The sequence below is a fragment of the Gossypium hirsutum genome, chromosome A01 (assembly GCF_007990345.1).
Source record: "Gossypium hirsutum isolate 1008001.06 chromosome A01, Gossypium_hirsutum_v2.1, whole genome shotgun sequence".
Classification (NCBI taxonomy): Eukaryota; Viridiplantae; Streptophyta; class Magnoliopsida; order Malvales; family Malvaceae; genus Gossypium; species Gossypium hirsutum.
In genome coordinates this window covers 25,715,120-25,742,594 of record NC_053424.1, presented here as the reverse complement: position 1 = coordinate 25,742,594, position 27,475 = coordinate 25,715,120, and the positions used below count along the sequence as shown (strand labels likewise).

At 34.7% G+C, this 27,475-nt stretch overlaps 4 protein-coding genes across 9 annotated transcripts; 2 read left to right on the top strand and 2 right to left on the bottom strand.

Annotated features, from left to right (window-relative positions):
* The first annotated feature begins 328 nt into the window (after positions 1-328).
* Positions 329-3,997, top strand: LOC107916654 (COP9 signalosome complex subunit 4). Its single transcript, XM_016845973.2, has 14 exons — positions 329-663; positions 756-907; positions 1,191-1,294; positions 1,408-1,468; positions 1,631-1,723; positions 1,813-1,913; positions 2,163-2,271; positions 2,365-2,409; positions 2,497-2,565; positions 2,655-2,746; positions 2,832-2,874; positions 3,425-3,484; positions 3,567-3,626; positions 3,713-3,997. The coding sequence occupies exons 1-14, from the start codon at positions 534-536 to the stop codon at positions 3,785-3,787; spliced, it is 1,194 nt and encodes a 397-aa protein (XP_016701462.1). The 5' UTR covers positions 329-533; the 3' UTR covers positions 3,788-3,997.
* A 178-nt stretch (positions 3,998-4,175) lies between these two features.
* LOC107916653 (glutamic acid-rich protein) lies at positions 4,176-8,030 on the bottom strand. 3 transcript variants are annotated; one of them, XM_041101415.1, is made up of 11 exons: positions 7,452-8,029; positions 7,285-7,339; positions 7,093-7,192; positions 6,752-6,974; positions 6,480-6,533; positions 6,261-6,400; positions 5,367-5,943; positions 5,132-5,246; positions 4,991-5,040; positions 4,768-4,908; positions 4,176-4,638 (listed from the first exon to the last, which is right to left on the bottom strand). In XM_041101415.1, exons 1-11 carry the CDS (start codon positions 7,953-7,955, stop codon positions 4,363-4,365), a joined length of 2,235 nt encoding a protein of 744 aa, XP_040957349.1. In that variant the 5' UTR covers positions 7,956-8,029; the 3' UTR covers positions 4,176-4,362. The 3 variants fall into 3 exon arrangements, with proteins under 3 accessions (XP_040957349.1, XP_016701461.1, XP_040957414.1); XM_041101480.1 differs by having other exon boundaries at positions 4,373-4,638; positions 4,768-4,895; positions 7,452-8,030; XM_016845972.2 differs by lacking the exon at positions 6,480-6,533.
* A 5,803-nt stretch (positions 8,031-13,833) lies between these two features.
* LOC107917619 (uncharacterized) lies at positions 13,834-15,575 on the top strand. The gene is made up of 3 exons (XM_016846934.2): positions 13,834-14,385; positions 14,473-14,811; positions 14,942-15,575. Exons 1-3 carry the CDS (start codon positions 13,849-13,851, stop codon positions 15,422-15,424), a joined length of 1,359 nt encoding a protein of 452 aa, XP_016702423.2. The 5' UTR covers positions 13,834-13,848; the 3' UTR covers positions 15,425-15,575.
* A 1,873-nt stretch (positions 15,576-17,448) lies between these two features.
* On the bottom strand, positions 17,449-26,217 carry LOC107918049 (protein ESSENTIAL FOR POTEXVIRUS ACCUMULATION 1). Of its 4 annotated transcripts, none has more exons than XM_041101315.1 (11): positions 25,823-26,217; positions 25,056-25,064; positions 24,794-24,882; positions 23,687-24,604; positions 23,486-23,606; positions 23,265-23,390; positions 22,054-22,800; positions 19,173-21,867; positions 18,497-18,687; positions 18,332-18,396; positions 17,449-18,064 (listed from the first exon to the last, which is right to left on the bottom strand). In XM_041101315.1, the coding sequence occupies exons 1-11, from the start codon at positions 25,890-25,892 to the stop codon at positions 18,038-18,040; spliced, it is 5,058 nt and encodes a 1,685-aa protein (XP_040957249.1). In that variant the 5' UTR covers positions 25,893-26,217; the 3' UTR covers positions 17,449-18,037. The 4 variants fall into 4 exon arrangements, with proteins under 4 accessions (XP_040957249.1, XP_040957201.1, XP_040957294.1 ...); XM_041101267.1 differs by having other exon boundaries at positions 18,337-18,396; XM_041101360.1 differs by lacking the exon at positions 25,056-25,064.
* Positions 26,218-27,475: the final 1,258 nt, after the last annotated feature.

Genomic DNA, 27,475 nt, shown 5'->3' with positions numbered 1-27,475 from the left:
CAATTTCTAGATAAAACAACATGAAGTTGCTGATGTGTTTGAAGGTGTGGTGAAAAATAAATGGAATTTAGTTTGAAAATTTTAAGATTTTTTATATGATAAAAGTTTACAAGAAATGTTAGTTTAAAATTTTTCAAGTTCTAATTTTAAGAATTTTTTAAATTTATACATATTTAAATATTTTTATTTTTTTAAGAATTATGTTTTTTTAATTATTTTTATAGATTTTTTAATATTTTTTAAACTATAGCTCAGGGTGCAACATTTTTTTAACGGGAGTAATAAGCCGAGTGATAAAAGTGTAGCAATTTGATAACATTTGAAAGTTGAGTGATAAAAATATAATTTTAAATGAAATTTAGGGGGAGTTAGTGCAGTTTACCCGATTAAAAACCTCAGAGACTCGGTTGCAGAAACCATAAATCAAAATAAAACCGCCATAAACAGCAAAGCATCGATTTTCTTAATCTCTCTGTTCTCAGAAAAACTAAAAAGAAAAGAATTTAGGGCTTAGGGTTTCTAATTTTTAGACAATGAAGAGTGCATTAGCAAACGCCTTGGCGGTCGTAGACCAGAGGCAAAAAATCGAGCAATACAAACACATTTTATCAACTGTTTTCTCGTCAAACGACATAGTTCAAGCCAATAAATTCATTGATCATAGTAATTACCTTACTCTTGCTTGATTTATTTGGTTATTTAGGGCCTTTTTTTTAGTTTTAGCGATTTTAATTGGTGATTAATGTTTGCTTCAGTGTTATCGGACGATGTCCCGCTGATGGTTTCGAGGCAGCTTTTACAAACTTTCGCACATGAATTAGAGAGACTGAAGCCAGATGCTCAAAAGGAAATTTCCCATTATACACTTGATCAGATTCAGCCTCGTGTCGTTTCATTCGAAGAACAGGTTCGTTTTACATTTGATTGCTACCTTCTTACTGGAAGCTATAGGGACATTATTGAATTTGGAAGTACTCTTGTACCTTTAGATACCACATTGTTCAATCTTTTCCGTGGTTGAGAACTCTCGTGAATGCATCAATTACAGTTCTCCCAAATTGTATTAATTTATTATTTTACCTTAAAATTGCTTGCATTTTGTTTGCAAAAGGGTAATTGTGTCTGTGTCTGTGTTTATGCCTCATGTTTACTTTCTAAGAAAAGCATGTTTATTTTGTATGAGTTTACAGGTATTGTTTATTAGAGAGAAACTTGCTGAGTTGTATGAATCTGAGCAGCAGTGCTCAAAAGCAGCGCAGATACTAAGTGGGATTGATTTAGATTCTGGAATGAGGTCTGAGAGTAAGATTCTATTTAATTTTTCGATGATGGCTACACAGACGCATACAAATATATGTATTCTTTTGGTCCTATTGATGATGCTTATATGTTTGTGATCTGGCTCAGGGTTATTGATGACACATTCAGATTGTCAAAATGTGTTCAAATTGCTCGTCTATATCTTGAGGTATTGAATTCTTTTTGGAATTTTTTTTTCTTGAATACTAGCATGATTTAGACAGTTTGGACAAGTTAGAATGTCAAGGAGTAATGTGGTTATTTATTCCATTGCTGACACTTGAAATTTGTTTTGAGCTCTGACTGAAACTATTGCTTGAGTATTTTACAGGATGATGATGCTGTTAATGCAGAAGCTTTTATTAATAAAGCTTCATTCTTGATTAGCAACAGTCAGCATGAAGTATTGATTTTACAGTACAAGGTTTGGCACAGTTTTTAGGCAATAAATGTAATATTAGAGCTGGAAGTGGGGTCATTTGTTCTTTACTTTATTCTTTTTCTTATTTTCAGGTCTGCTATGCAAGGATTTTGGATATGAAGAGGAAGTTCTTGGAAGCAGCACTGCGGTACTATGACATCTCTCAAATTGAGAAGCGGCAAATAGGAGATGAGTACGTAATTTTAGTATCTCTTCTTTTTTAATCTAAAAGTTCTGCTTGTGTTTCCATTTAGGAAGCAGTTATTAGTTGACATATACAGAAGTACATTGATTCTAGACATCATCTTTACATTTAAAATGATCATGATTTGCATAGCACGTACAATTATCAGTTAGCTTTAATCTCATTTCTCCTTTTCTGAATTTTGAGATATGTTTGAGGAATTATGATAGAAAAGTTATCGGTTTTCCCTTATTACAGGATAATTGATGAGGATGCACTGGAGCAAGCTCTGTCTGCTGCTGTAACATGTACAATTTTAGCAGCTGCTGGTCCTCAACGCTCTCGTGTGCTTGCCACCCTTTACAAAGTAAACACTTCTAATGTGGAATGTAATATGAGAAATTCCTTTTATTGTTTGAAACTGAGTCTAATTATGCTATTGGTTTGGTACATGTTTCAGGATGAACGATGTTCCAAGCTAAAGATATATCCGATATTACAAAAGGTTCTCTCTCCATATCTCGTGCATACCTGCATGCACTAGCCTTGTGTATTGTTGTCTATTTGATTGGGATTTAAATGGAAATGACAGGTTTATTTGGAGAGGATTTTAAGAAAACCTGAAATTGATGCATTCGCTGAAGAACTTAAACCTCATGAGGTTATAAAAGTTCAACTTTCCTGGATGTTGAATTTATAATGAAGTTGAATTCTGTGGTCTTTAGATTTAACCTTTTTGTTTCCCAACAGAAAGCAGTGCTTCCTGACAATTTCACTGTGCTGGACCGTGCCATGATAGAGCATAATATTCTGAGTGCAAGCAAACTTTACACAAATATAAGGTTAGAATGTAACACCGTCTATTTTCATCTTATCTTACTTCGAAGTTTGTAAAATTTTAACAAAGTTCTGCTGTCTTTGTTGTAGTTTTGATGAGTTAGGTACTTTGCTGGGCATTCCTCCTCATAAGGTATGATTCCTTTGTGACATCTGTTTGGTCCAACTAAGGGTAAAAGTATCATGGAAGCCCCTATATTAAGAGCTAGATTGCATTTTAACCTTTCTACTCAAAAAATAGGCAAACTAATCTCTATACATTAAATTAAAGAGCAAATTGATTTTTTTTTGTTAAAAATTTCATCTCTTTGTACTGTTAAAAACTAGCGTGGTCGATCGAATAACTAGACAATGACATATGGTGTGCAATGTGTACCTCATGTTGACGTACAAGAACCAAATTTTAATAGTAGAAATTGATGGAATTTTTAATAGAAAGACCAATTTGCTTTTTGATCTAATGTACATAAACTAATTTGCTAATTTTTTAAGTAAAGGAGATGAGATGCAATCTGACTTTTAATATGGGAGCCTCCATGGTACTTTTACCTCCAACTAAGCGACAATAGCAGCTGCCATCATATAACCTACTTGTTTGGCTTGTGATTTTTGCTCTCTCTATAAGGACATACTTCCATTTATTGTACTTACAGATAAGATGATTGACTGATAATTCTTTGCAGGCTGAAAAGATAGCATCAAGAATGATTTATGAGGATAGAATGAGGGGCTCAGTAGACCAGGTTTCAATTTCTTGCCACACTAGTTGTTTAATTCCTGCTTTAATGGATTCAGTGATCAATTTGACATTTTGGTATGCATCAGGTGGAAGCGGTTATACATTTTGAAGACGACACAGAGGAGCTGCAACAATGGGATCAACAAGTAATGACCAATGAATATTGAATATCTATTTAATTTAGCCATTTTTTTATAAGTTTTCCAACTTGTCTTGGTATATGACTTTGCAGATAGTTGGGGTATGTCAAGCTCTGAATGATATACTAGATAGCATGGCAAAGAAAGGCATGGCAGTACCTGTCTGATCCAGTCAACTTTACCAAGAACAAAGAAACTTAGAAGATGATTGATTCGGTCTTAAGCCATAGCCCATCTGCATAAAAGAAAACCGTCCAAGCGCCTCTGATTTTATTATTTTACACCATTTTTCGTTCTTGAGGTTCACCTTTATGACATAGATTTTGCCTGTTATTGACGCGTGAGATTTTTTATATAATCAATCAAAGTTCCTATAATCGATAATTTATTCGTTATTTTAATTAGCTTTCTTTTCCTTTTCCTTTAATTTGTTTACTAAGACAGGTGCCTAAGTTGTGATTTGCCATATGTGTTCTTATCCTCGAAGTTGTTGCATATTACAGTCAACTAAACTCAAGCTTTGTTTATCTGTGTTGTAATCGTAACATCTATCACTACCAAAAGGGAATTCGGTTCCCATTTTCTGAAATAAAACAACCTTTTATTTGACATCAGAATAAGGAACCCGGACCACCAACATTTTATCTACAGGGCAGAATTTAGAGAAAGAAATGCAAATACGTTTTACTTCATAGAACTAGGGTTTGGCATTTGAGATATCAAATGTTGGGTGCTAAATGATCTAAAGAGTCTTTACAGATATATTCGGCCTTTTGGTTCCTATTGATTTCTTTTCCAGCTTGAATGCAGCAAATATGGATTCAGTTTGGCCTACAGTACATCTCTTACCAGTGCACTCACTTGTTTGCAGTGAGGAGGAACGCCTTAATATTTCCAATAATTGAGCTCCAGAACTTGTTTCCATCTCATCTTTTCTTGGTTGTGAACTTGATCTGATCTGTGAATTACTAAACTTGGCTGATGGAGCATTTTTCTTTGGTCTGTTCTCCTTTTGGATCTGCATTCAGATTTCGTAAATGGAAGGCAATTAAACAAAGATACTTCTAGCAATCTAATTTCTGGAAATGAAATGGCAGCTGAATTTAGCTACTATTATAAACAATTGCCAATTCCAAAGCAAGCCTACCACAGCGGAAGGACTTTCTGCTATCGAGGTTGTGCTGCTATTGTTGTCTTCACGTTCAAATATAAATGAACGTAAGACGCCTGGTCCATGCTTGGTAGATGATGGAATAGAACAATTTGATCCCCGACCTATAAAAGATGACTGCAAAGTTTACCAAGGACAATAAAACTTAGTTGCCTCCAATGCCACCTTATTCAAATCAAAAGATGGCAAAATAGCTTACCTTTGAGGGCTCATTCCCTTTTTTCCCAATGAATAGCATATTAGAAAAGGCTGCCAAAATCAAGAGCAACGGTAATGACCATCAGGAAATGCTGAAAAGCAAATTTCTTCATTGAGAAAAATTTGTAGAAAAGAATCTTACATGATGTTTTGGCCTTTCTTCTGGTTTCAGGCATATTGTTGACCTTCTTAATATAACCAAAGAGTTCTGTGGACCTTGCATCCTTTGTTGGTGGCAAGGGCTCAGCTTGCTGATTCTGTTCCATATCACTTAATTCAGTTCCTATCTCATAATCAAAGCAATGAAGAAATAAAGATGCATACTTAAGGACCAAAAAGGTTACGCATGCTCAAATCTAAAATTGATGGTAACTTACGGCTTTCTCATACAAGCTCTTTTCAACAAGCTTTTTTTCTACTTCCTCGTCATCAGATGATATATAAATGTCGTCCTTATCAGTGAACATTTGTGGTATCATTTCCTTTATCTTTTTTATATGTAAGCGCAAGTTTACTGGACGTGAATCTTCATTTTCAAAGAAATCCTCTTCATCGTCTCCATCCTCTTCATCATCTTCCACAAATCCTTCATCATCATGCTGGTCAGTTTCTCTCTGCTTCGGACCCCATTTCCGCAATAACTGTGCTGTTTTAGCAGCATCCTGTTGGTCAAGCAATTTCTGATGGAGTTCCATTCGCCTATCAATATCACTTTGCTTTTCTTCAAATCCAGTTGCTATCATATCCCTGAGTTCTTCTAAATCTTCAGAATCTTCATCCTCTTCATTGTCATCATCTTGGAAGCGAAGTAAGTCATTGTCACTGTCATCTTCTTCTTCAGCTTCTTCATCAACAAATGCTTTAACAGGGTCAGCATTAGTTGGAGACAAATCAACAGATTCATGTGGATGAGGATCAATGTTCTCCTTGTCATTGTCCTCTTCGTCAGAGAAACTACAAGAAACAAGGTGATAAACGTACATATTAGATCCAACAGAACCTGTGAAGGGCAATGATTGATTTAATTTTTACTAGGTATAATGAAAATATTCAAAATAAGTTGCCTTCACATATTGCAAATTCATTACAATTCCAAACTAATTCCCAAGATAGCCCTAAAACTAACTTTTCTTTAAAGAAAACGCTAGGCATGTTCCATTGCTAAACCCCAGTAGATTGAGTTCTCGCAAGTACTATAACGATGCTTATAAGCCCACTCCAAACAAATGACATCCTTCACAAAAGAAATAATAGAAAGTTCTAAGACTCACATATCATCAAGAGGAGCAGAGTCAAGCTTTAAGTTCATAGCAAGAACGGACGGTGCCAAAACTTCTTCTAAAGGGCTATCAGGAGTCTCATCTGCAAGCTCATCTTTGGAGTCACTTGTTTGGGAATCAGAAAATAGATCCTAGAATATACAGAGTCAAGCAATTAGATTCCTTAAGTATTACTTCTTCAACCAATAAAATGTGAGGGTGAAAAGAAACCTGGGTATCATTTACAGGAGCTCGAAACGCAGGTTTGGGTTCCTCACTAGCGGCCAGTAATGTAAGAAATGATACCATCAGAACAGATACAAGTTTACCTGAACATGATGCAAGAACTCATCTGATCTGACTTTACCAGATTGATAATCACATGTAAATGAAATATACTACCTTCCCGAAATTTGTTTGCAACCTTAAAATCATAAAATCCATAAAACTTTCAAACATGCAATAATAAAATTCACTGTTATAATATCATATGAATTACTCACAATCTGCGGTGAAAAATTTTCATGACTTGAGACATTCTCAGCATTCTTTCTTTCATCAGAACACGAGGTATCCGAAATCCCATGCTTTAAAATTGTTTCCTCACTTTCAACTTCCATAACCGCCCTATCATTGCCTCTCTCGTGCTCGCCAACATTTTCAGATCCAGTCTCCTCCAAATCTTTGCTTGAATTACCATCATGATCATCAATAGCAAAATACGTCCTGGAAAATTTAACAACTTATCATAACCATCTATAAATTGGCAAAGCATGTAAAAATTTATAACAACTTCAAAAGTACCAAATCAACATAGAGGCAAACTAAAAAGTTAAGTACTCACTTTTTTGAAACCTCAAGCTTCCTTCGCCGAATCTTCTCCAAAACTGATGATATGGGCTTTTGAACAATCGGTGCTGGTTTAAATGCCGCATCTCTAGTTTCTAACCAAAGTCGCATATAATTCAAGAGTTAAAGTTGTTACTCATTCAAGTTACAAACCTAAGTTTAAATAAATCATTATTCTCCAAGATACCTCGGAGCAGTCTCTGAGATTCAGCACGAAGCTGGACAAGATGTTCTCTTCTTTCCTGTAAAAATATTAATAACAAACCACGGAAAATCGGACAAAGAACTATCAGAAACAAACAATTTAAATATTGTGATTTGTAGTGTAAAAAATAAGAGAATATTTATTTTTACCTTCGCTGTTCTTCTTTCAGGTAACATGGGCATATCCCCATCGCCGACTCCTTTCGCTCTCTTTTTCTTTTTCGTTTCTTTACTCCTCATTTCATCAGAACTAGGCCGTTTCTTGTCTGACTCCTGTTCCACATCCCTAATTCCCATCTCTTTGTTCTGATCTTCACCGGTCCCATCAACTTCCTGGGTCATTGAATCAAAATCCAGCACCCGTTTAGCTACTGAACCCGACCCATTTCCATCAACACCCAACTCATCAAATCCAAAACTCAATTCATTTCCCTCGTCAAAATCATGGAACGCGGAGTCAGACCCAATCCCAGATCCCAATTTCGGCTCCTCAACAACTTGGGCGTCCGATGAATCCAAATCAAGGGCTTCAAAATGGGATGGATTCTCGGAAACCGTTTTCAGCTTCTTCAATCGTTTAAACTTTCTGTCTTGAATAGAAGATGATGTGTGGTCGGAAGGGGAAACTAGCTCTAAATCCTCGTCGCTGTCCATGTCTGGAACGGTAGCGGAGAATAGGATGTATTGGATTTTGTTTTTGATTGATATAGAAATGCAGAAGAATATTAGGGATCCGCAGATCTATTCTAAAGTAATTGGTGAAATTTTGAAAATTGGCGGTAAAATAGATTAAGGCGGCAAATGCTTTTATTTTTTGGGGGTTTCGTTTGGTCCATGTAAACCAAATTTGATCCGCTTAAAATCGTTAGTTTTGGGCCTTTTGGCGCTCTCCCGTACAAAAGTGATTCTTTATCTTTTTTCTTCGCTCAATTATAAAATATTTTATTTTAAACACTCAAAATAAAAAATTTTCAATTTAGACACTCATGTTATATAGTTCGTTCATTTTGATCACTTCTGTTAAAAACTCTAACAGAAATTTGGCATAATTTCTTTTCGCCACGTAGACCAATCATTGGACGCCACAAAGCACAATTTACCATGACATAAAAGTTGCATAACACTTTAAATGACTAAAATATAATTTGCCCAATACTAATTATTGCCCAAAATAGAATAAAACAATAATTAAATAGTTCAAAAAAACTCATAAATCTAGAACCCATATTCTTCTTTAAATAATGATGAGTTTGTGTCTATCTCCATAGAGTCGTCCAAATGAGTCCGTCAGGACTTTAAACACGATTCTTTGAAAGGAAAAGTCCATGGCACCATATGGAAGAATCATACAGTGTAAGACCATAGCTGGTGGGTTATGGCATCGTATGGAATGAACTAAAGGAAGGTTATTACCTAATAGGGCTTTTTGTGTGACCCAAGACGATGAGGGCAAAACCTCACGTAATCTGAGTTTAGGCGAATCCCTACCATGACTACGCTAGAAAACGAAAGCCTTTGTGGCGAAATGGAAACCCTTATGGCAAACTAAGAGATGAAAGCCTTCGTGGCAAATCTAGTAAAGGACACCTTTGTGGTGCACTCTAAGGGATGACCTTTGTGGCAATCTTTTGAAAGAAACGCCTCTGTAGCGGACTTTGAAAGAAAGAAATGATTTCTATGACATATTTGGAAGGAACGAAGTTCTTGACAAATAAGGAAGGGAACAATATGAAATATGAATTCTGGACTTAGAGCCCTCGTGGCAAAGAATAAAAGAAATACCCTTATAGCAGAGTTCAGAGGAACATCTTCTTTGGAAAATCCCATAGAGAAAGTTTTCGAGGCACACAGAGGGTTACACCTGTGGCATGTTCTGGAAAGGCTCCCAAGAATAAACCATGAAGGACGTTCTTTGTGGTGGATTCTGTACTAAATGAAAGGCGTATTCCATATTACTCATAAATGCAAACAGTGAGAATGGTAAGTACAAAACGTATCTATGGGTATTATGGTAAGGTATTCAATATGGGATTTGTGTAGAGATGAAAATTCCAAGAGATATAGCGAGGTAATGAGAATTTATTCTGAAAATGAACATAAACATGACATGCTCGAAAAGAAGTATTGATCACTTGTGTATGAGTCTCTTCCTGAATTTGAGAAAGTTATAGCTTGGTGAACGGAGAATGTAGGTAAGGTCTCAAGGCACTAAAAAGAAATAAATGAAATCAGAGTAAGGTATGGTAACAATGTGAGTGAAGAAGCAAAAATGGGGGCGAATCTTGTTAAAGGCTCGTTGAAGAATAAGAGCAACAATAAGGTTCTTGAAATATTAGATGTGACATGCAAATATGACTTAAGTAAATGACGGTTGCCTCACTAAGTTTCGTTGAACTTATTTTTGCGTGTTATGTTTCAGGTGAACTCCTAAGGTCTGCAATGGAGGGACAACGCCAGGGCTACGCTAAGGAGTGGCAAGGCGGGCTATTATGCATACAGAGCAAATTGTTGGTGCGTTTGAGTTTGAGTTGTTTTGCATGAGTCTTTTACATAGAATAATTATGATATACCAGGATACCAAATCAATCATAGTTGTAAATAAATTCTCTGTATATATTAATTAAATCTTCACCCGATTTACACTTAGATATTTCATAGAAAAGTCGTAATGAAACAGTTGTAATTGAATGTAATTTGTATGAATAGAATTGAATTTCTCATGGACTTGAGTAGTAACACCCTAGGTTCGGATCGAGTTTGGGGCCTTACACGTAAGGCACTTGCTTTTTTTATGTGGAAACTCCTCAACTGTGAACATGCCTTTAAGGACCAGTAAATCCACCTAAGCGTAACAGCCTCGTACGGCATAACAGAATGGGAACCACAGTGCATGTCTTGCACGTCCTGCATGTACCCTCTGATGGCAACTCTACTACAACGACCTGCCACACCGCATAAGCAAACAAGAGGACTTCCACCAAAAATACCCCCCAAACAAAGAAGAAGGGATATTTTGGCCTCTCTAGCAACTTGAGAATACTTCTTCTCCCTTGTCATTCCTCAACCTTTCTTCTTATCTCTTTCTAGCTTTTCACCTTTCTAGGTAAATTGGTCTCTACACCATCACGTCTTTTATAACACCCCAAACTCAACCCAGTCGTTATGGTTGAATTTAGAAAGTTACATTGGCCACTGGAATGGCCTAGAAATGCTTAGCAAGACAAAGATAAAGATATAATCAAAGCCATTCACAACATTAATATCATTGTTGATTGTTATCATTTGCACTTATTTTTACTAAAAGTTGTATAATCAATTGTCTAAAAAAGTTGTATAGCCAACTTTTATATATAAGCTTCACCCTAAATATATATAAGCTTCACAATTAAGATTGTTGATTATAAGATTTAAAAGTAGGGGATGGGGTAATACGGTTCAAATCTATACCAAATGAGTGTTTGATAAGAGTTTTAACTATCATTCCATTTAATTAAAGACATCTTCATATCTCATTAACTACCCTAAAACCTTTTTATATAGGATTCTCTAAAATCTTGAAGGAAGACGATTATTTATTCCAAATTTGTTAGAATAATCGATTTGAAGATATGATTTTACTACATTGATTTAAACTCAAATTACAATATTATAGATTTTAAGAAATTTGTAAATTATTTTAATCAAAAAAGTATTGTTGTCTGAGAATATTAAAAAAGATATGGAAGATTAACTGTGGAGAAAGATTTTATAAGTAGATTGTTGATGAGTTTGTTTGAAACACTCCACTTTAAAACAAAATTGTTTAAACTCAACTATCTCCACAACTACGTCAAATTTCATTGAGGGGTTTGGTTTTGAGGTTTGACCAACATACTTTCATTGATTGAAACTGGGGTTTTTCTTAACTTTTTATCTCTTTAAGTCTGATACACATAGAAAAATTATAATTAATTTTTAACTATCTACTAAAAAGGTTTTTTTTTATTTTGCCGATTAATAATATGATGGAAGCACCGAAAATGATTCAAATATTATTTTTATAACTTTTTAAGTTAAATTAAATTAAAATTTAATATTTTTTTTATTTTAAAATAATTAAAATGGACAAAAAGAAACCCTTATTTAAGAAATATGAATGAAATATAAACCACCCTTATCAATTTATATTAATGGGAATGTGGTACATGCAAAGTTGGAGCTGACCTATCTGAGATTGCCTAATATTTGGTACTCATGCCGAAGTCCTTAAATACAATATTTCATAAGTTTTCGTATCTTTAAAAAATTAAAATTTAATTTCTCTATTTTTATTTTTAAAAATTTAGTCTCTTCCTTTTTTAAATTTCAAAATTTTAGTCTAATTACTAATATTGTTAATTTTTTTTGTTAAATTCTAGTTTATTACAACGTCGATTTTTTAATTACATGACTATGAATAGAGTATTTTTTATTATTATTTCAAAATGTCAACAAATAAATTTAGTAAAAAAATTTAATAGTATCAAAGTTGAACCTGAATTTTGAAAATTTAAAAGTACATTGACTGAATTCTAAAATTTTGAAAAGTATAAATTATGATATATTTTAACTAAAAATATTACAAAATCAGATGGATGTTCTGTATCACTCTTTTTTATTTGAGATTTTCCAAAAGTTATAAGTGTTAATAATATAAATTTGAATATTATAATAAAAAAAGTTTAATTCGAACTTCAAAGTATATCTATTTTCCCATTTATTAGAATCTAAATTATCTTTTTATTATAGTTTTTAATCCAAAAAAATTAATTACAAAAAATACAACCAATTAAAGAATGTCACATAGTTCCTTATATATTTTCATAAAAAATATTACTTAAATTGTATTTACTTAAAAATATATTTATTAAAGTTAAATAAAATTAATAAAAAATTTATTTTTTAATTCATTTTTCTCAGATTCTCTCTTCTTCTCTCTCCTCCATTTTTCTTTTCAATACAAACAACCATAATTAAAATATTCCTCTGTATTACCATATTCATATTATAACTATTAACGTTATACAAATAAAAAAGCATAAAAGATCATTACTCAAAATTTCAGCCAAAGCAAGAATGGATTTTTGGGGCTATTTTTGGTTGATTTAAACGGTGAAAGAGAAGCATATAAAAAGAGGAAGAATATATTGAAATTTGAAGAGAATTCATCAATGAAAAATATCTAATTTGGTGTTGAAGTTTCGAGATTTATTTGTAGATATACAAAAATTTAGTGTTATTTTAAAAAAATAAATGCTAAAAATGGAAAGAGATGTAAAAAACAAGAGAATAATGAAATTTGGACTTAAATGACTACTAGTGAGTGATGATTGACAGTGGAGCATGGTGGCAAGCGATGGCCATTGATGTTGGAATCTGGAAACTTTTTGGGATTAGTTTGGGATTTAGAAATTTTCTTGCTTTAGTTTGGGTTTTGGTTTGAAACTTTAAGGCTTAATGACAAATTTGGTCACTAATGTTTGCATGTTTTATCAAAATGGCCTAATTGTATTTTTGAGCCTTTTTTTGGCATCAATCTTTATTTTTATTGATTGATTGATTAACAAAGGCTATAGAAGGAATGATTATTGACTTTTACATTTGGTCCCAACGTCCTGATTTTGCTTTGAATGTGCTACATGAGGATGTTACTAGTTTATCTTTTTCTAGATTGATTATTATGTAATAATTTTTACCTTCCTTAATAAAAAAAATATAAGAGTGCCTAATTATTCTCTTTTCTCACATGAAGAACATGTTCATGAAAAAAATTTTGTTAGATTTTTTGGGTCAAAAACATTTAATTATTTTATAAAATTAATGAATTTTTATTTTTATATTTTTATTATTATATATTTTGTAAAATTTTTATATATTTATTTTTTAAAAATTGATATATAAATAGGAAAAAACATTTGGCATACTATCAGTGAAGTTTTTAGACTCTATAAGCATGAGTATAGTAAATTTTTAAAAAAAGATACATATGTCCATTTTTTTAGGCTACTTACTCACCTATAGAAATTTATGATAATATATACATATATATATATAAATTAAGAATGCCAATGCCACATGGCATGTTTTTAGTGGCTGCCTATTTTTTAACGGTGTTAAAAAATTAGATCAAAATATATAGAGGAATGATACTTTAGGAACTGAATTGGGAAAAAAATTAGTACAAAAATAAAAAAGTAAGAGTAAAATCATGAATTAATATTACAAAAATGTTGACATTGGTAATAAGAATAAATCCAAGTCCAATAAGATTTAAATCCAGATAAAATTAAGGTAAAAGCCTCCAAATCCAATATAACAGAAATCATGATGGTTTTACCATTCAACTTGAATGGTTTAGTTGCGTTGATCAATATATTTACTTGAATCAATTTTCTAGATAAATAAACTTAAATCTGTTTAACGGTTTAATAGGATTATACCTAAACATATGGAGTGCTGTTTGGTGATCAGGCTACTCCCAATATTAAAGCAAAATTACGCACCGTTAAAAATGGTGCAAGCACGAACGATGGCTACCCGCAAGGGGCACCTCTGCCCTCAAATATCTTTATCAAATTCAAACCCAAATCTCATAATTATTCTATTCTATTTTGTTTTTCAAACTTCAATTAGTTTCCACAATTTCAGAGGCTTTGAGAAGCCTCTCTTTCCGAGGCTTCTTTCTCTCCAGTTCTTTCTGCTGCTGTGTGTTGGAGCCTTGGGGAGTTGTGGTTCATTTTATTTTCCATTAACTCCAATCAAAAAAATTATGATAAGGAAGACATGCCCTATCCCTAATCTCCATATCCAAGACGGCCTAGAAACCGTCCTGGAAGTGCCTATTCTCGAAGAAATGTGTACCCAATTGGGCACCGATGCGGCTTTATTACCATGGCTAAACATGCGAGCTTTAATGAATGATAATTTATCATCAACACCCCATCTCCAAGCTAAATCAGATACCGAGTTCTTAGCTTTGCTTAAGATTGTTGGGGCTCCTCTCATCCCTTTTCAAGTCCATTTGTTGAATTATACACTTTCATCTCCCCTCAGACATTGTCCGTTTGTAAGTAGAAAACACAAAGCTCTTCTTCAAATATTCCAAGGTATGAACACCAATACTATTAATGAGGATGTTCAATATAATTTGTAGGAATCTTCGAGTGCAAAATATATAGTGCAGCAGTCTGTAGCGGCGAGTGGAGGGCATTTGGCGTTGGGTTCAGCGACAAGCATGTGTGCAATGGGACGAGTGAAAATGAAGGGTTCAGAGATGCAAGCAGGTTATGATAGCGTGCAACTAAGGAGGAATTGTGAGGTTGGGGATTTCGTCTTGTGGCAAAAGAACCCGGATTTGTGGTATTTGGAACTTGTTGTGGCGGGTTTTAAGGTTAGTGCAGGGAGTGATGGTAAGGTTGCTTGGAATCAATCCACTTCTCAACCTGGACATGCAAATAGAGGCCCTCCAAGACCCCTACGAAGATTCTTCCAGGTATTTAATTTTAGGGTAAATGCTCAAATTAATGTTCAATCTTTTAGAGATGGCTCACATGGTCAAATAAGTGCCTAACCTTTAAAGAAGTGCTCAAATTGTACCATCTGGCGGTGCATGATTTCCTCAGGGATTGGACCCAAGGAGCACGGCTAGTTTATTCAAAGAAGCTGTTTGTGTAGGAGAGAGGACGATTAACAATGAAGATTGTTTCATACTCAGGCTTGAAACTGCTTCAAGCGTCCTCAAAGAACAAAGCTCGGCTCAGACGGAGATAATCCATCACACCATCTGGGGATATTTCAGCCAAAGAAGTGGGCTTCTTATGAAATTCGAGGACAGAAAGCTGGTGATGATGAAACCACCAAACAGGAAAGACCGAGTATTTTGGGAGACCACTGTGGAATCAGTGGTTCAAGACTACAAGCAAACCGATGGCATTAAAGTAGCCCATAGTGGGAATACCATGACGACTCTTTACAGATATGGCAAGTCCCATAATCACAAGAGGAAGATTGAAGAAACATGGAGGATTCATGAGGTTGATTTCAATATTTGTGGCTTGTCTGATGAAACTTTCCTGCCTCCACCTGATCTTAAGAGAGAGCAATGATTAAGTTGGATTTTTCTCTCTCCTTTTTTGGGTAGAAGTTAAAATACAAAGAAATTAAGTTGAAGAAGAATGGGTGTACATATATAAGAATAGTTTTATATAATGTGATACACATGAAATCATAATAAATTTAATTTTACTTATTTTTCATAAAAAAATTGATTAAAATCTCATCAATTAATGTTAAGGTGATAACAAATTTTTAATCTTTGATACTTAAATTCAACATTAAATCAAACTTAGCGATTATTTAGTTATATATATAATTTATTTTTATATTATCAATCGTAATTAATAAATTGTTTGCTACTAAGATAATTTTTTACTTTATGATAATTAATATTTTTAATTATGAAATTTGCCATTAATATTTGTTCTTATATATATACATATATATATTTCTATTAATTTTAAATCATTAAAATAATTAAAATAATAATTTTATTCTAAAATGGTAGGCAATCTAAGAAATATGCAATTTAATGATCTAATGTTTGTGAGTTAAATTACAAAATTAATATAATTTAAAACCTAAAATAATAGTGAAATTTGTAGTATAAAAACTTATGCAAATTTTAATATTCTAATGATTAAACATATAACTATCGTCTTATCTATCATAATTTACTATTTTGTTATGAATTGTTAGATATTGTGTTATTATTTACTAAAATATTATTAATTATTTATTAGTTTAAGTATTCTAGTTTATAATAATTAAAAATGTTGACTAAATCATGAATTAACACGATCAAATAATTTCAATTTTCAAAAGTATAATAACAATGTTATGAAATTTTTGATATTTTAATTAAATTAACAATAGTTTAGAATACACAATAAACTATCAATCTAGCTTCCATCTTGTTCTAACGAGCTTAGTTAACGGTATAAAGCTAATAGCCTAACAGCCTAGCTTCCACATATCATATCTTCAAAATGTTGTCGGTATACACCTATGAAAAAGATAGTAGCATAATGGCTTGAAAGGAGAATGAAGGAAGAAAATATGATGATGAATGGTAGAAATAGAAGGGGAAAAAGGAACAAAAAATAAAGATTTGAAAGAAAAGAAGAAGGTAGGGTGAATGTTGGTGAAAGTGAATCAAACATATATTAAATGAGTCATAAGTGTAGTATAAATGTTAACAATCACCAATTTGTTAGAAGAAATCAAGTCAGCGTAGTTTATAAACTCACTAAAATTCATCAATAAAATTTATATTACAATTCTCTCCTTTGATTTTCTTTCAATCTTATTCTTTAATCCTCTCGAAAGCCCATGAATTTGATGTCAACTTATTTCATTGTCAAAATTGCACTAAAAAAAGCTTTGAATTGTAGTTTAACAATATATATTTTTTAAAAGAAAGCTAATAGATGTAAAAGTATGATAGTCATACTAAGGTTATTGAAATCGAGCCGAATCAATTGGATGAGGAATCGAACAGTATATTGATCCGAAACAAGGGAAAGAATTGATTGACCCACAAAATAGTATAAATCTATGGAACTAAATTTAAAAAATCGGTAATATAATTTTAATTTTTTATGAATTTTAAAATTTTTATTTAATTGAAACGAGACCAATCTAATTAAAAATTAATAACTTAGATCAGTTCAACAACCAATTGTTGAGACATAAAACAGCGACTAAGAGCCTAAATTACCATTATTTTGTTTTTACTTAGACAAATAAATCCGCTTTAATACCTATACTACATAATAATATTTTAGTAGTGTCATATTATCACCTAAAACTTTTAAAATATATATTTTATTTTTATTTTTATTTTTCAAGTAATCACATAGAATCCAAAATCAGATAATATAAGACCTACTTACCTGAAAAATATATACAAACACCAAATGTATCTAATTGCCAGAGTTCAAAAATTGCATTAACCTTCTATTTTGCTTAGGTGATGTGATCTAGTAACGGAAAAAAAAAAAAAAAAAGCGAGAGCATGACCTAATCTATGGAAACGTACTACCAATAGGCATCAATCTATCAACACTTTTTGTGATCAAAGTAGCTCTTTTATAAATAAACCTCCAAAAATAAACGACTTTCACCGCTCCAACAAAAACGCTTGAGCAGTTTTCAATTACTCCTGCTCCCTAAGATGGTTAAAAGATTGTTAAAAAAAAAATGAAACCCTAGCTGGACATTTACAAAGAGTAAAGCCAAATGTATTTACAACTAGCCCGACGTCTCAATAATCTATGTTATGATATCTCAAAGAGAAGTCAAGATTTATCAATCTTCTACTGTCTGAATCTCACCCATCATAATCCGGTTGCTGACGACATTGAATCCCAAAACAGCCGGACTCACCTTCTTCCCTTTCTTCCCTTTCTTCTTGCCTCCTCCCTTAGAAGACCCATCTCCAACATCTTGGTCTAAGTTATCAACACTTGTACTGCCTGAGTTCACATTTCCAGTGCCCATATCCATGAACTTTCTGTCACATCTATTTTGAAAAGCAATCTCAAGCACATCAGCTGGTAGCAATTCCTTGTAGTTGAGAAATTTCTCAATGAACTCGTGATTTGGATCAAATGATCCAAGGTTCTCTACCAGAAGTATCTCAGCCTCGGATCTAGATTGCTTCAAACAAAATTCCAAGAAACTTGTATCTGGCAAAAGAGTTAAAAAAAAAAAAAAGCGACACAAGGTTAAAATGCCAACATTCAATGAATATTCAACCTGCTTTGCATCTAGCAATACTACCACGACAACTTCAGAAAGTTGGAACAAGCAATAATTGAAAGGATATCATCTAAGGCTTGAAAAGAGAAGCCAAAATCAAAATTTACGTGATCTGTACTTTTCCAAAAGAATAAAACATACAAACATCATCTCCACCTAAAATGGGATAATTTTGGAAGTGCGGAGCAAAATACCTTACCTTTTGTCCCAATAAGCCTAACACATTCACCCTCACACCAATCTCTGAAATCCATGGCCTCTGCATGATAGTTAAATTCATTGTGACGTCTAATTTTTAAGAGGCAGTCAAACAAAAAACAAACATACAAAGACCGATTACTCATCCTAGAATGACTTACCAGAATGCTTTGTCAACATATCACTTTTGCCTTTAAGGGAGGACTGAGCAGAGGAAGGAGAGGATGACAAAGAGCGGTCAATAGCTCTGCCACTTGACTTTTGCCGACTTAATGCCCCACTTGCAGTTCCTTTAGCAGGAGTGCTTTTTGTTCCCCGGCTGCCCGCATTTGCAAGAAGTGGGAAATCACCTCTGTTTACAACAAAATATAACTTTCACATACCCATATAGTGATTACATTTGAATCTCATTAAACATCAAGTCAGCAAGGATAAACTTTTCTAATGCTATCAGTTTACATGGAGGTATAACTTAATATAATTTTAGATAGGATTAAAAATAGCAAAATGAACCTCAAAAGTTTGGATATTTATTGTTAAGTTGAAATCGGTATCTCATTTTAATTTCAAGTAGAAGAAAGCCACCCTCTAACCACATTACTTAGCTGCTCTGGATAACAAGGAGTTGCAAAGGAAGCTTAAGTATGTTATCTTTGCAGGCTAGAATGCAGCTAAAATAACCAGAGACCCAACCTTTCCAACTCACCCTAGCAAGTCAGAAAAATACTTCACAAGAGTAAAAAAGAGAAATGAATGTCAGTGTGTGTATGTATGTATGTATGCATTATTATTTTTTCTTCTTAAGAAAGGCAGGGGTGCTAGGGGAAGAGGACATACTGTTTCGTTTCTTGCTTGGAGTGATCAATTGGACCCCAGAAAAGGTCATCATCTCCTTTATATTTTGACTGAGATGCATGAGAATTTATCTGGAGTGGAGATGCAGTCTTTGAAGGTGAAGATGAAGTGATGGACCATGATGAAACACCAGCAGGGGTTGACTGACTTGATTGGGATTTATGAGGAGTCATTATTGGATTTGTTGGCTGGACAGAGGAATTCCTCTTCTGCTCCTTTTGGATGTCTCGCAATGATGTAGGTTTAGGGAGTTTCTTAGAATCAGCAGACCAAGCTGGAGCAGGGGAAGGGTTTACTTGTTCCTCTTTCCAAGGTACAAAATCTCCCAAAGAAGGACCTGATGGAATTGAAGGCAATAATTCCTTCTCAGCCTGTGCTGGACGAGAACTTTTGCCTTTCTCAACAGTACTTGCACTAACAAGAACAGCATCAGCAATATTTGGAATACCTGAAACTTTTGCTCCCACGCCCTTTGCTTTGGCAGACTTTTTCCGACTCTTTTTAGTTTCTTTAGCCTCAATAAAATTGTCATTATCAGTGGGTTCCACAATTGTAGTGGTAACATGGGCAGATGTAGTAGTGCCAGGAACATCGGCATCTCTTTCCCTTGATTTTGCCAAAACTTCTTCTGGCAACAGATCAAGTGATGAATTTTTTTTACTCAATGAATTTAAACTTTCAGGTTTCACAATAGCTGACTCAGAAATATCTGCATCTCTTTGACATTCTCTAGAAACTCCGGGTTCTAAACTAGAGACAACCCCAGTCCATGGAGTTGACACACTTAGAGAGTTGACAGAAGAAGTAACCTCTGATACTGCGATTTCAGTTTGAGCCTTCCTCTGTTCTTCCTGTTGGATTTCCAATAATGACTTTGCCTTGAAACCAGGAGCAGGTTTCCAAGCACGTACAGCAGGCTGTACAGTTGGGTTCTGCATTGGGGAAGAACTAGAAGGTTGAATCTCACCCTTAGGTTCTTTGGTTTCATCATCCACAACACCAACGTTAGCAGCTGAAAAGCTTTTAGCATAGTCAGAATCCATGGGAGCATTTCTGGATTTGTTCTCTTCCTTCTTTCCTTGAGACATCCCATCAATCTTATGTCCAGCAGTGTTTGAGTCACCAACAACTGACTCTACAGTTTCAGATGGTTTTGATTGCACCAAAGAGGAAGCCTTTGAAAGTCCCTTTGCAGGGTCTGAAGCTTGTGATTTACTAGATTTTTGCTTTCTAGACTTCTTTTCTGAAGCTTTTCTTACCTCAGGAGCTTCAACATTCTTAACTTCTCTCACCACAGAAGGCTGATCATTGCTTTTTTCTCTTCCAACTTGCAGTTCATCGATAGCACCAGTAGGTTGAACACACTCATTAATAGGTGTATCGGTTTTAGAGGTTCTAGCAGAAGTAATTTCATGGCCCTCCAAGGTTCCACGGTTTGCATCATTCATGGGGTGTACAACTGGCACAATTTCATCAATCTTCTTAGCACGTTCCAGCGGCTGCTCCACAGTAAGTGCATGGCTGTCTGACGTTAGGAGGGGCTCTTGCACAGGAGAAGCCTCCTGAGAAGATAATTTCACTTCCAATGAGGGCGAGCTTTCAACAACATTTGTTTTCACCAGTAAAGACTGTTGCATGCCATTTACCAGTTCTGGTGCATTAGTACCCCAGCTCTTCTGACAATTGATACTACTGAGCATCTCTTGTGGTAGAAGCACAGGTGGGGACCCAGAACTAACAGCATAACTGGTACCCCTGGAAACTTGCTGAGACAGGTTCATATTATAGGCATGCTCATCTTGGTTGCCCGGGATCTGCGAACCAATCTGAAGAATATCCTGTGGTGATGACTGAGGTTGAGCCGGATCCACGGATGAATTACCTGTTGGTATTGTGGTAGTCTGTGAGTGTCCAAAAGAGGGTTCACTTAAATGCTGCTGCGATTGTTCTTGCAAAACCTGTGAAAGCAATTGTTGTTGCCGCAACAACTGTTGCTGTTCCTCCAGTTTCTGTTGCTGCTTAAGCAACATCATCTTTTCAAGCAGCAGCATCTGTGGAGTTGGTACTGGTGTCTGGGGTTGTAGCTGCTGCATTAAATACTGCTGTTGCAACATATTTAGCAGTTGGGGGTCTTGAGATGAAGTGGAGATAAACTTCTCAGGTTGTAAAATTCCAGATGGCTTATCCACAGTTTGACCAAGCAAACTTGTCAAGGAAGGTGGGGTTGGTGCTTGCAGCCTTTGTTGCTGGATCCCAAACGACACTTGGTTAGGAAAATTTTGAGCATGATGTATCTCGATCTTCTCTTGATGAGTATCTAATGCACCGTGTGCAGGAAAATTTGCCCAACCACTGACACTGTTGTTTACTCCAGGAGCAGACCTGTCAGGTAATCCTTGGAGGATGGACATTAAATCAGCAGCTTGTGGAGGCAGCTGAGGAGTGTTGTCAGTCAATGAAGGGAGGAGTTTTGCATGGCGTGTGGGTGACTCAGAGATGATATCCGGCTTTGGAACTAAAGATGCACCATCTCTCCCCTGCCAATAAGGGTAGGGTTTTGGCAAAGACATTTGCCGTTCCAGTGTCATTCTCCGGCCCAACAGATAGAGGTCACTCCCATTTTCTATTCCAGATGGCGGAATGCTACTAGGATTGTTTGGAACATATCCTTGCAGGCCTGAAAGCAAAACCATCCAAGAAATCAGGCAGGCTGTTAGAAAATAATAAAAGAAAATTTGATTAAACTGTGGAGGAGATTCTTTCGGATTAGAACCCTAGAACTATACCTTCAGAGTTCAGCAAACAAAAATTATATATTATAAATAAATAAATATGCGATAGTGTCTCTATGTAAAGTCCCAACCTTGGGATGGATTGCTCATACCACCAGACATGAGTGACTCCAAAAATCTATTTTCAGCTTCTGTTGCTTGCCTTGGCTCATTTCTGATCATATTGATCTCACTTGCACCAGCATGAACTTTTCCAGGGCTACTGTAATTTGGTCTGCTTGACAAATCAGAGAGTTCACCCTGTTTTGGCACACCAAATCCAGGTGGTGGACGTGCTTTAGCTCGCAAGTGGGGCATTACATCACCAAGTAAGGAAAATGGTGAGTCCTTGGGTGCACTAGCTAGCCGAACTTCCAAATCTAACCCAAAATACCCTGCCTCAAACCAGCTTATAATATCAATCCCTGAAAAGGGGCCTTGAATTTCACCTTGAGGATCTTTATAGTGAAGAATAAGGTCCTCCGGAGCAGTCAGCTTCCTAGGTTCAGGTTCCCTCACCAAAATTCCAGATGGCTGCCTCGTAAGGATAGGATCCTCACTAGATTGCCAATTTGCTTCATCTCTAGCATAGGATGAATTCATCACATTACTTTCTCGTTGGTTAATCATATCTTTCTGTGGTTGTGACCAGCTCATGTCAGGGGTTCTTGACCTGGCATCATTTGGAATCTCCTTCCAGTCATGTGTGACTGGAGGTGATCGTTCCCCAAATGAAGAGGTTCGCCACATGGTGCCAAGATTAACAGAGTTGGGCACTTGTATGCTCGATTCCCTACTTATGGGCACCTCTTCATCCCTTTTGAAAAGAACCCTATTGTCTGCAAGAACATAAATGAATAGAAGATCAATTCTCATAATCAAATAAGTGCAAGTTGACAAAGGAGAGTAATATATCAAATCTATAGAATACAGTTTAGTGCATTGGATTTCAAACAACAGAAATGCTGAACTTTAGTATGAACAAAGTCCCAATCACGGAAAATAAATAAGCAATCCATTGAACACAAAATTGTAATCCACAATGTGATTATTGCATTCCTCATCAAAACTCAACTAGCCCTTAACCCCCACAGACAAATTGATTCCAGTTGGCTACCTGAGTCTTCTTTTTATTCCAAACCATGTCGGCTGTTGCATTAATTTTTTAAAAGTAGCCCGATATAATTTCCCATATGGTTCAAAAGCTTCAATTCAGAATACTTCTCACATCCAATTAAGTAATTGCAAGATGGTTGCCAGAGGTGTTACCAAATACAGGATTAATTGGTTTATGTAATTATACCTTCATATTTGAACTTAGTATCTGGGTATCCCTTATGCTTTTCAAGCTGTGAATAATTGCTGTTTGGAATGTCAGAACTTTCTTCTTTACAATCATCAACAGCAGGTGGTATATCTTCTCTACTGCCTGCATAAACATGTTCCAGCAGAAATTAGACACTACTTCAAATTTCAAAATATAAACAAATTGACAGTAGAATATAAGGTGCACTTGCTGAATACCAATCTTGTTTCTTCTTGGATGAGTATACTCTGTAGAGTTCCGGCTGGCAGGCCCATCTTTAGGCATCTGAGGAGAACCACTACTTGTTATGTCCCCTCTGTCTATTCCCTTTAGAACAAGCTATCAAAGAAGCAATGAAATCAACTGAGGACTCTAGATCAAGGTTTACCATCCTAATACATTAAAAATAAAATAATTACCATTTCATCAGAATTAGGAGCACAAAGAGCTAGAGGTTCCAATGGTTCATTTTGTGTAAGTGAAGGCACTGATAGAAGCTCTTCTATGAGTTTTTGGTAAATTCTCAAGTCGGTCCTCATATATAAGTCAAGCATTTTTTTCCTACTATACTGTAAAGGGGATGGCTCTCCATGGTCAATTTCACCCTTGTCAGATATGGTTCCCAGAGTTTGATGATGAGAAGGTATACTAGCCCCTGAATTTCCACCAGAACTTCCCCTTCCACGGCCAGCAGAAAATGTTGAAGGGTGACTTTCTCCACGTCCCCGGCCATAAGAAAATGTGGGAACCTGCTTGCTTGGAGTTAGCGCTTGGTGATGGGGAGGCTCTCCCCTTCCTCGACTCTGAGAAGAGGTGGATCTCCATGGGCGATAGTGATCCCCCTCTCTCACATCCTTCCCATGACTGGAAAGATGAGGCAACCCTTTGTCAAGAGGCATATCACCATCTCTACCAGAGTCTGCCCACTTATCTCGTGACCTTTCATTGTTTTTATCATCAGGTCCCCAGCGTGTGCTCCATTTGCTCTCACGCTTTTGATCATAATTTGAGTCCCTGTTACCTGAATCAGTCCACCGCTCAGTCGGTGCACGGCGTGCTTCTCCAAATTGTCTTGAAGGCAAGTTATCTACCAATCGATCAACCCTGTGGGTGTCACTGAGCTCTTTATCTCCATCCCTCCAGTGATCTTTGAGCAGAGATGAATGGGTATCTCGTTCTTCATCACGCCAGCGGTCTCGGCGGCCAGTTTCCATATCAAGTAAGGATGGTCTAAAGACATCCTTCTTTGGGGTATCATGCATCCCCTCGCCATTTCCAGACGGCTTCATGACTTCAGAGCGACCTCCATGAGAAGGATATGGCACAGAATGATTTTCCTGCATGGATGATTTAAAATTAAGGGGGGAGTTTGAGAGAGTAAGAATATTAAACAGAACATTAACTAATTATTGAGATGAGAACTGTATGTTGATAGAAGGATGGAGAAAGCCTTCACACAACATTAAACCCGTCTATAAATGAACAAGGACACCATGAATCAGTACACAACAACAATAATAACATACCATAGTTCCTATTCCGGGCTTATTCTCCCCTGGCTTTGAAAGAAGCCATTGTGGTGAAAGCGGAATAGCATTGTCAGATCCTTGAACATCTACATAAAATAATCAGAAGCATCAATTAGAAACATGGCAGCTATTCAAAGCAAGTATTTGAAATCAAAATGCTTAGTCCCATTCAAAGACAGTACGCAACAAGTCATTAGAAATGCCTCAAGCCCAGAATTTTATTGAATACACACATTTTCTGGTAAATTACTGAACTTGCCTCTTGAAACTGCCACGTTGATTCATCATTGAATATGAAAAACAGAAGCACGGAACAATGAAAAAAAAATGCGTTAAGTCTAGAAAGGCATAATTTAGGAAGCCTACTTTCACAAGCAGCATTTCAAACTAATAAAAAGCCAAAGGAATTTCTCAATAAAATGCATTAATGAAGCAGCTAACAAGACAAATTGCACGATCAATTGTAAGTACAATGCTAAGGTGCCATTTATAAATGGAATAAACAACTATGCAATTTTTTTATATAATTAATCACATAAATCATAGCATTTAAATCAAGACTGAAAAAAAAAAGCGCAATAAAAGAAAGTCTAATACTAGTTTTGAGTTGAACTAATCTGAAAAAGAAAAAATAAATTGAACTACTTCACTACGCCTTATCACATCGTACTTTTCAAATTGAAATATATATATATATATATCAAGAACGGTAAGTCGGAAACTAAAGTGTGCCGTGCTTAACCGCAAAAAAATGGCACCAGAGAAAAAAAGGAGAGAAAAGAAAAACCTTCCAGATGATAAAACAAAAACCCTAGCTTCGAAGCAACAAACTAAAAAATATTAAGAAAAAAAACACGCACAAAGCAATCTCGTAAAACCACTGAATCTACAATAATGCATTTAAATATCAGAAAGAAATGAGTAAAAGAAGAAACGGTAAGAGGTAGGGTTTTAGAGAAGAAGAATGTAAGAAGATGTTAATCACTTAATGGTAGAAGGGGAAAGGAAATCGGTGAGGTAAACTACCTTTGGAGATCGGATGGGAAGGGTTGACGGTGAGGAGGAGGCGGGAATCGGAAGCAGAGGTATGAGCCATGGATGATCAGTGAAAGTCGAAAGAGAGAAGAGAACCAGAGGAAAACCCTTGCTGCAGTTTTTTGTTTTTCGTTATTACTTTTTTTCGCTTTGGTTGCGCTATGCGAGGTGAGAACTGATTAAGGTAGACGGGTGCGTAATACGCCACGACCGTGGAAATTAAGGTCGAAATGTGGTACGACGTGAAGAGCTGTCGTTTAATGGTAAAAACTCGCAATAAATTATCAAAAGGAATATCTCAAAGAATTAGATATTTTTCATACGTTGGAAAAAGAAAAAAGAAAAAGGCATCCATTCTTTGCCATAATTCCCCTCTTTCTCACTCTTTCTAATCCTAGAACTCATGTCTTCTACCGGATGTAGATATTGCCATTTCAAAACTAAACAGTAACAAAGAATATCTTACACAAACATGCTCTGTTGTTCCACTTGTCTGCTTGAATGAGTTACCACTTCTCTTACACTATGTTTGTTTCACTGCAGCTTTCCAAAAACCCTTTTTTTTTAAATATAATAAATTTTACTAAAATTTATCTTATAATAACTATATTGTTTTATATAATTAATGCCTAATTAAAATTGAAATTTGAGATCATATATAAAAGCGGATAGCAGCACATAACATTGGACCCGGAAGGATAAATAAAGTTAAATAGGATTTAGATAAATATCCGTATTTATACTACTAAAATATTTATATTTTATATTATAAAAAATTATTACTAAATAACTGTAAAATTATAATTCTATATATTTATTATTAAAATATTCTTGATAAAATATTAAAAATACTATTTAAATTTTAAAATTATTATTAATGTTATATTTTATTATTAAAATAAAATTGTAATTTTAAATAGTTTTAATAAAATAATAAAATAATAATTATATTAATAATTATTTAATATGTATATTTAATAATATTAAAAATCTTAATATTTTTAAAATTTTAAAGTAAATATTTTTTTTATAAAAAACGATGTCTTGTTAAAAACCATTCTAAAGTGAAAAAAGAGTGCACCGAAAAAATCATTATTAATAGAATCAATGTCAATACAAATCCATGGACTACAAGGAAGAGGTTGACTTCTCTACGAGACACTACCATCACGACACCCCCCAGACAAACTTTGCCAAATAATGAGCAGGTTGGTTCCCAAATCGCAAAACATGATTCAACCTTGCAACACTAACTTTATATTTGGATAAAAATCTATAAAAGAAAGGGGGAAAATTAAATAAAAGAATATATTATGTGTATTTATTTTATTTGGATAGATAAAATTAATTAAGTAAAATAAAAAAAACTATAATTTTTGTTTAATTAAGAGAATGATTGATTACAATGATTGATTAAAATAATTCATGTAAAAGATTTAAGAAGATAAATTAAAAGTAACTTTAATTTTTTTCTTTAACTATTCTCCCAAATGGAGTAATTAAAACTGAAGTAACCCAAGGGAGAGAAGAAACTATCCAAATAAGGAAAAGGGTGTTACTTTCCTTCCATTTCCTTTCTCTAGGTTTAATACAATCCAAACATAGTGTAAAAACTATGAAGAAGAGAATAAAATCAATCAAAAG